The sequence below is a fragment of the Phalangium opilio genome, unplaced genomic scaffold (assembly GCF_054372755.1).
Source record: "Phalangium opilio isolate 3A_F unplaced genomic scaffold, DU_Popi_V2 ptg000079l_1, whole genome shotgun sequence".
In the NCBI taxonomy this organism is placed as follows: domain Eukaryota; kingdom Metazoa; phylum Arthropoda; class Arachnida; order Opiliones; family Phalangiidae; genus Phalangium; species Phalangium opilio.
Window position 1 is genome coordinate 10,736,870 of NW_028324187.1, and position 8,562 is coordinate 10,745,431.

Here is an 8,562-nt window from a genome sequence, read left to right on the forward strand (position 1 = left end):
AACAATCTACCATTTAGAGATCCAGCGTTCATGGGCTGAAGAAGTCACGCCCCGCTCACGTCAAGAAAGTCTTCCTAGAGAGGAGCTCGAGATTTCTGTGTTAGCAAATGTGGATGAGAGGGAAAGTATGACAATGGCCATAGAGCCTGTGTTAAAAAACGCGGACATCAAAGTTTCGCCAATAACTATTTAGCCTACTAGTGACTGATGGACTTGCAAACTCGCGACTGAAAGTAGTTCAGACATTTATACTCCTTGGTTTAACCATAGCCCACTTGATCACGCGCATCACGACGCAAGCTGCTCGCGCTATAGCTAAATTACCGAGATTTGTTTTAAACGTATCTAGTTTTATTTGCTCTTCTATTGCTTCACTAACCTTACTAAAATCCATATTATACCTTGAAATACCTTTTAAAACACGACCAGCTACTCTCTCCTGACTACAAGCACAAGTCGAGGAAGTTCTAGCATACACAATAGCAGACGACGGTAACCGCGTAACCGCGAATTAACACGACGTACACAAGACCTATTTTAAGGGAGTGAACAGGCCCAGTATAGCTACGCCAATAAAACGGTCAACTACGGCGAAACTCTAATGACTCGCGACTTTTGGCCATTTTCATACTTTTCCTCTCATCCACATTTGGTGTTAGGAAAGGGTGAAAAATTTAACTCCCTATCCATGGAGCTAGAAGGAGTTTTTATCCCAGCAGAGACGTACGCTATACCAGCCATTGTAATTGTTCACTTTCTAGGCTAATTTAATGGACTTCTGATAATATGGAAAACTGAAATTCAAAAGAAGTTAAAAATTACAGACAGGGAATTACCGTACTTATTGTTGTAACGTTACTTAGTGTAATACTATCAAGTGCCCTGTGTTCTGGATGTACTTTGATAAAAACGGCTTTATACAAAAAAAAAATTACACACAAATTTAGAATACAACCATATTTAAATCTATTTACTAAATGAATCGGAAAATTAACTTAAAAGCGCCAGTTTATTACAAAAGAAAATTACACACAAATTTAAAATACAAATGAATCAGAAAATTAACTTAAAGAAACCGCCAGTTTATCGTTTAATTGGAAGACTTATTGTATCGTTCCAAAGCCTTATTTGCCATAGCTATTGCATTTGTTGCCAGTTGACCAGGGAAAATCAATTTGACAGCAGCCATTACGTCTCGGCTGGTCAAAGTCGATGTATTATTGAGGCGAGACAAATCGGCTGCTTCCCTGGCTATTTTCGTGAACATATCGTTCATAAAGTCGTCCATTACCGCCATACCAGAATGTGAAATGGACACTTCTAGCTCGAGTTCCTTTAAAAGTTTAAAGATGTAGATTGTAAAGTTCTCTTTTCTTCGAAAGTTCCTCTGCCTCTTCTCCCTCATACGTCTCGTGTTCTTCGAAACTCTTAAAAAATGAAAGAAAGAAAAAATTATATTTAAACTGTTTATAGAAGTTTCGATTCATAATCGCTAAAACACGCCTGTCCTTAAAATCCATGTATATAAGAATAATCCAGATATTCAAAAAATAATTTATGTTTAAACCGACACGAATGACATTAAAATAGGATTGGTTCTCTTAAGACATAGGTTCAGAATATTATACATACAAAGTTTTACCAGAAGTAAGATAAGACTAGAAGTAAAGAGCTCTAGCATTGGTAGTAGAACCTGGCACTAGTGAACAAATTTGAGGATTTCGTGCCGCTTCCATCGCGCCTACACTAGAGAAAAAAATGTTCGAGTTCCAAAAAAATTGCCTACCCCCTTCCCCTCAACCCAAAGCCGCGGAACACGAACGCGGGTGCTGGAATCTAGTTCGGCCGTCTACCGCCACAAGCGTCTCACGTTTTGGAGGGAAAATTTAGAAACCGCTACCAGAGGGCCAACCGTTGTTGTGTTATCAAGAATATTCACTTTCCCCAAGTGAAGAATTTGGTTAGCTCAGTACTTCTAGTCTGATCTTACTTCTGGTTATACTTAAACCTAAACGAATTACATGAAGTACACAAGCTCTTTATTTTTGTACTTCAGTACTGGTGCGACCAGGATGGACTTAGTCAAGTTTCAGGAAGTGACGAATCATGGAACAATTGAGGCTACTTAAGTGGTAACGGTGTGTTAAAGTTAAATGGACTACTCACGGTAGTCAGAACCGAACGGTTTACGTATAGATTTTAGATCAAACATTCTCATAATAGGAGAAAGAAATTCATCAACGCATCGACACAGAATAGTCTTAGACCGGTTTACAAAGTTTTTCTTTGGGTTTTAAGTCCGCAGATATCTTGGAAATTCTTAAGCAAAATAGCTCGCTAAATTTATTGTTACCTTTTATTTGTTGTGGACGAGCTAGATGGGCTTTCGTTCAACAAAACGTCTTGAGGTTTGAAAGTCGGGGGAGCTGTTGTTAGGGCTTTCGGTTGACGTTGACCTTCTTGGCGTGCATTGGAGATGTCCTTTAGAGCGTCTCGTGCCATTAAAATTACTAAAAAAAAGAACTCCCGTAATTAAACACAGCTGTCACTATCTACAGCTTTGTTTGTGATTTCTCCTATTTATATGGTTTCACAAAAAGACGGGTATAGACCGAGTGAATAAAAACACCTCGAAAGAATTATGTAGTTTTTTAGCGGTCTCTAGCCCTGCACCAGCATGGAGCAATATTAAAGGACTGCAGAAAAACCCAGCTTGTTTTTTTGAAAGTTTCGAACTCCTTTTCCTGGTTTTTTTTCCATAGTAACATTACCTCTAAAGAGGTTCCTCTCTTTTTTTTGGGCTTTATCATTGTACTAGCCGTTACCCGCGGCGTCGCTCGCGTGTAATAAGAACTTCCATCTAAAATGATATAAAGAATGTGTAGATGTTACTGATGACTAATATTTTTGTAGCACCCTAGGAGCGAAGGCACTCGGCACAGTCCGTCAGCCCGTCGGGATATTTTTTATTACTTTTCACGCGGACATTATTCCATAAAGAAGGGTTTTTAAGTTTTTGGCCGCCATTTTAAAAGATGGCAACAAATCGAACCCAAAAGACCTTTCAGCCCGTCTATAGGTTAAAGGAAACCATTGTACTAAATATTTGTGAAATCGGTTGAAACGCGCGGACTTTATTGCATAGAGAATATTTCCTTACATTTCTGGGCGCCATTTTAAAAGAGGGCGAAAAATCGAACCCGAATGACCATTCAGCCCGTCTTAAGGTTAAAGCAAACCAGTGTACAAAATATATGTGAAATCGCTTGAATCGCACGTACTTAATTGCATAGAGAATATTTTTTACATTTCTGGGCGCCATTTTTTAAGATGGCGGTGGATTGGAAAAAGCTTTCTTAGTACGCGCCTACTACTTATGAGTAACGTTCCTGCAAATTTTCAGCCTTCTAGGGCAAGCGGTTTGGGCTGGGCGTTGATTATCAGTCAGTCAGTCTGTCAGTCAGTCAGTCAGTCAGGACTTTGATTTATATAGATATAGATTGAATACGGACAACGCGGGAACGGGGACTTTTTAGTCGAAGAAAAAATTTAGTAGAAGGATGCTACCCTTTTTTTGTAACCGCGTTGAAATTATCTTTTCGATTTTTTTTAATTGTACTGCTCGATAATTCAAAAAAAAACGGTCAATTCATCCCCCTCTTAGCACGAGTTATTTTTTGAGGAGATGGCGTTCGCCATTTTCGGAGTAGCAGGGCTGCCATTAGAGCATCTATACAAAGACCATATAGTCGAGCAATGTGTCAGCTAAAACTCAGCTATAGAGCTATTTCAGAGGGGGTAATGGGTACGTCACCAATGCTATTTGCCCATAGAGAAAACCCTCACAAAATGTCCGCCCTACACTCTCAAAGGCAGGCCCAATTTTCGTAGCAGACGAAATTTTCCCCCCACTGAAATAGCTCTATAGTCTGTGGTTATTTTTATGAGTGTCACTATTCTCACCCCCGGGTAGAAATAGGCGGAAGCCTATTCCTACCCTTGGTGAAAATAGCGTAGAGGCTATATCCACCCTACCACGTGACTAAGAATTTAAGTAAGGACCGCGGTAGGGTGAAATTAGCTTGGCTGCTATTTTCACCGCTCGGTGAAGTGAAAAGTCTACCCCGGGTAAACACAGCGTAGATTTTATTTCCACCCTACCACGTGACTAAGAACCTGCCAAGATAATCTGACGTTTCCTAGAAACGGCGGGATTCAACTGTATTTCGCGCAAGTGAGAAGCCGCTGCATAAGATACAACCATGATACGATTGTAAGAAAAGCACATTTTTCTCACTACGCGACGCTAGTGTTTTTATTTTCACCTCTCTGCCTCGCTGTTCGGGAGGAACGGTACCGTTTCTAGCCTGTAAAAATACCTCATAGATGATGGCCGGCCCGAGGTAGGGAGAAGTGAACTTCGTGTAAGGTAATATATTTCTGCGAGAACGTATTACGAAACGATATATATGCCTATATGTACGCGTATACCAGTCCTTAATTTAGCATCCAAAAGATACAAGAAGATGTTTATGAATCGCCTGAATATACATCGTTTTCAGACTATAGGAACATTGGTACCATTTACACCGGGAGGCCTGGCTACTTGGGGTATAGGCTCGCCTCCTGATGTAAAAGGTATCAATCCTCCTAGAGTCCTAGACTGAAAACAATGTATTTATATATGGTTGCAGGGATAGATTTTAGGAGTAGGAATTGAGAACGGTTAGTATTTACATTTTTTCTCTAGTGTAGGCGCGATGGAAGCGGCACGAAATCCTCAAATTTGTTCACTAGTGCCAGGTTCTACTACCAATGCTAGAGCTCTTTACTTCTAGTCTGATCTTACTAGTCTGATGCTATGCTATGCTATGCTATGCTATGCTGTGCTATGCTGTGCTGTGCTATGCTATGCTATGCTGTGCTATGCTATGCTATGCTGTGCTGTGCTGTGCTATGCTATGCTATGCTATGCTGTGCTATGCTATGCTATGCTATGCTATGCTGTGCTATGCTGTGCTATGCTATGCTATGCTATGCTGTGCTATACTATGCTATGCTATGCTATGCTATTCTGTGCTATGCTGTGCTGTGCTGTGCTGTGCTATGCTATGCTATGCTATGCTGTGCTATGCTATGCTATGCTGTGCTGTGCTGTGCTATGCTATGCTATGCTGTGCTGTGCTACGCTATGCTATGCTATGCTGTGCTGTGCTGTGCTACGCTATGCTATGCTATGCTGTGCTGTGCTATGCTATGCTATGCTGTGCTATGCTGTGCTACGCTATGCTACGCTGTGCTATGCTGTGCTATGCTATGCTATGCTGTGCTATGCTATGCTATGCTATGCTATGCTATGCTATGCTATGCTATGCTGTGCTATGCTATGCTATGCTATGCTATGCTATGCTGTGCTATGCTGTGCTATGCTGTGCTATGCTGTGCTGTGCTATGCTATGCTGTGCTGTGCTATGCTGTGCTGTGCTATGCTGTGCTATGCTATGCTGTGCTATGCTGTGCTATGCTATGCTATGCTATGCTATGCTATGCTATGCTATGCTATGCTATGCTGTGCTGTGCTGTGCTATGCTATGCTATGCTGTGCTATGCTGTGCTATGCTATGCTGTGCTATGCTATGCTGTGCTATGCTGTGCTATGCTATGCTGTGCTGTGCTATGCTGTGCTATGCTGTGCTATGCTATGCTATGCTGTGCTATGCTGTGCTATGCTATGCTATGCTATGCTATGCTATGCTGTGCTATGCTATGCTATGCTATGCTGTGCTATGCTATGCTATGCTATGCTATGCTGTGCTATGCTATGCTGTGCTATGCTGTGCTATGCTATGCTGTGCTGTGCTATGCTGTGCTATGCTATGCTATGCTATGCTATGCTATGCTGTGCTGTGCTGTGCTATGCTATGCTATGCTATGCTGTGCTATGCTATGCTATGCTATGCTATGCTGTGCTATGCTATGCTATGCTATGCTATGCTGTGCTATGCTGTGCTATGCTATGCTGTGCTACGCTATGCTGTGCTATGCTATGCTGTGCTATGCTGTGCTATGCTATGCTATGCTATGCTATGCTATGCTATGCTATGCTGTGCTATGCTATGCTATGCTATGCTATGCTGTGCTATGCTATGCTGTGCTATGCTATGCTATGCTATGCTATGCTGTGCTATGCTATGCTATGCTGTGCTATGCTATGCTATGCTATGCTATGCTGTGCTATGCTATGCTATGCTATGCTGTGCTATGCTATGCTGTGCTATGCTGTGCTATGCTATGCTATGCTATGCTGTGCTATGCTATGCTATGCTATGCTGTGCTATGCTATGCTATGCTATGCTATGCTATGCTGTGCTATGCTATGCTATGCTGTGCTATGCTATGCTATGCTATGCTATGCTGTGCTGTGCTATGCTATGCTATGCTATGCTATGCTATGCTGTGCTGTGCTGTGCTATGCTATGCTGTGCTGTGCTATGCTATGCTATGCTGTGCTATGCTATGCTATGCTATGCTATGCTGTGCTATGCTATGCTGTGCTGTGCTATGCTATGCTATGCTATGCTATATGCTATGCTATGCTATGCTATGCTATGCTATGCTATGCTATATGCTATGCTATGCTATGCTATGCTATGCTATATGCTATGCTATGCTATATGCTATGCTATGCTATATGCTATGCTATATGCTATGCTATGCTATGCTATGCTATGCTATGCTATGCTATATGCTATATGCTATGCTATGCTATGCTATGCTATGCTATATGCTATGCTATGCTATGCTATGCTATGCTATGCTATGCTATGCTATATGCTATGCTATGCTATGCTATGCTATGCTATGCTATGCTATGCTATATGCTATGCTATGCTATGCTATATGCTATGCTATGCTATGCTATATGCTATGCTATATGCTATGCTATGCTATGCTATGCTATGCTATGCTATGCTATATGCTATGCTATGCTATGCTATGCTATGCTATATGCTATGCTATGCTATGCTATGCTATGCTATGCTATGCTATATGCTATGCTATGCTATGCTATATGCTATGCTATGCTATATGCTATGCTATGCTATGCTATGCTATGCTATGCTATATGCTATGCTATGCTATGCTATGCTATATGCTATGCTATGCTATGCTATGCTATGCTATGCTATATGCTATGCTATGCTATGCTATGCTATGCTACGCTATGCTTTGCTATATGCTATGCTATATGCTATGCTATATGCTATGCTATGCTATGCTATGCTATATGCTATGCTATGCTATGCTATGCTATGCTATATGCTATGCTATGCTATGCTATGCTATATGCTATGCTATGCTATGCTATATGCTATGCTATGCTATGCTATGCTATGCTATGCTATGCTATATGCTATGCTATGCTATGCTATATGCTATGCTATGCTATGCTATGCTATGCTATGCAATGCTATGCTATGCTATGCTGTGCTATGCTATGCTATGCTATGCTGTGCTATGCTATGCTATGCTATGCTATGCTGTGCTATGCTGTGCTATGCTGTGCTATGCTATGCTGTGCTGTGCTATGCTGTGCTATGCTATGCTATGCTATGCTGTGCTGTGCTGTGCTATGCTATGCTATGCTATGCTGTGCTATGCTGTGCTATGCTATGCTATGCTATGCTGTGCTATGCTATGCTATGCTATGCTATGCTGTGCTATGCTGTGCTATGCTATGCTGTGCTATGCTATGCTGTGCTATGCTATGCTGTGCTATGCTGTGCTATGCTATGCTATGCTATGCTATGCTATGCTGTGCTATGCTATGCTATGCTATGCTGTGCTATGCTATGCTGTGCTATGCTATGCTATGCTATGCTATGCTGTGCTATGCTATGCTATGCTGTGCTATGCTATGCTATGCTATGCTATGCTGTGCTATGCTATGCTATGCTATGCTGTGCTATGCTATGCTGTGCTATGCTGTGCTATGCTATGCTATGCTATGCTATGCTGTGCTATGCTATGCTATGCTATGCTGTGCTATGCTATGCTATGCTATGCTATGCTATGCTGTGCTATGCTATGCTATGCTGTGCTATGCTATGCTATGCTATGCTATGCTGTGCTGTGCTATGCTATGCTATGCTATGCTATGCTATGCTATGCTGTGCTGTGCTGTGCTATGCTATGCTATGCTGTGCTATGCTATGCTATGCTATGCTGTGCTATGCTATGCTGTGCTGTGCTATGCTATGCTATGCTATGCTATATGCTATGCTATGCTATGCTATGCTATGCTATGCTATGCTATATGCTATGCTATGCTATGCTATGCTATATGCTATGCTATGCTATGCTATGCTATGCTATATGCTATGCTATGCTATATGCTATGCTATGCTATATGCTATGCTATATGCTATGCTATGCTATGCTATGCTATGCTATGCTATATGCTATGCTATGCTATGCTATGCTATGCTATATGCTATGCTATGCTATGCTATGCTATGCTATGCTATGCTATGCTATATGCTATGCTATGCTATGCTATGC

At 41.4% G+C, this 8,562-nt stretch overlaps 1 protein-coding gene across 1 annotated transcript; it reads right to left on the bottom strand.

Moving 5' to 3' along the window:
* Positions 1 to 990: 990 nt before the first annotated feature.
* LOC149654924 (histone H2B-like) lies at positions 991 to 3,615 on the bottom strand. The gene is made up of 3 exons (XM_089846645.1): positions 2,772 to 3,615; positions 2,354 to 2,510; positions 991 to 1,427 (listed from the first exon to the last, which is right to left on the bottom strand). Exons 2-3 carry the CDS (start codon positions 2,500 to 2,502, stop codon positions 1,091 to 1,093), a joined length of 486 nt encoding a protein of 161 aa, XP_089702771.1. The 5' UTR covers positions 2,503 to 2,510; positions 2,772 to 3,615; the 3' UTR covers positions 991 to 1,090.
* Positions 3,616 to 8,562: the final 4,947 nt, after the last annotated feature.

Coding starts and splice junctions, on each gene's coding strand:
- LOC149654924 (XM_089846645.1), bottom strand. CDS start 2,502: ATGGCACGAGACGCTCTAAAGGACATCTCCAATGCACGCCAAGAAGGT. Junction 1,428..2,353: donor TCGTCCACAACAAATAAAAG/GTAACAATAAAT, acceptor TCATTTTTTAAG/AGTTTCGAAGAACACGAGAC.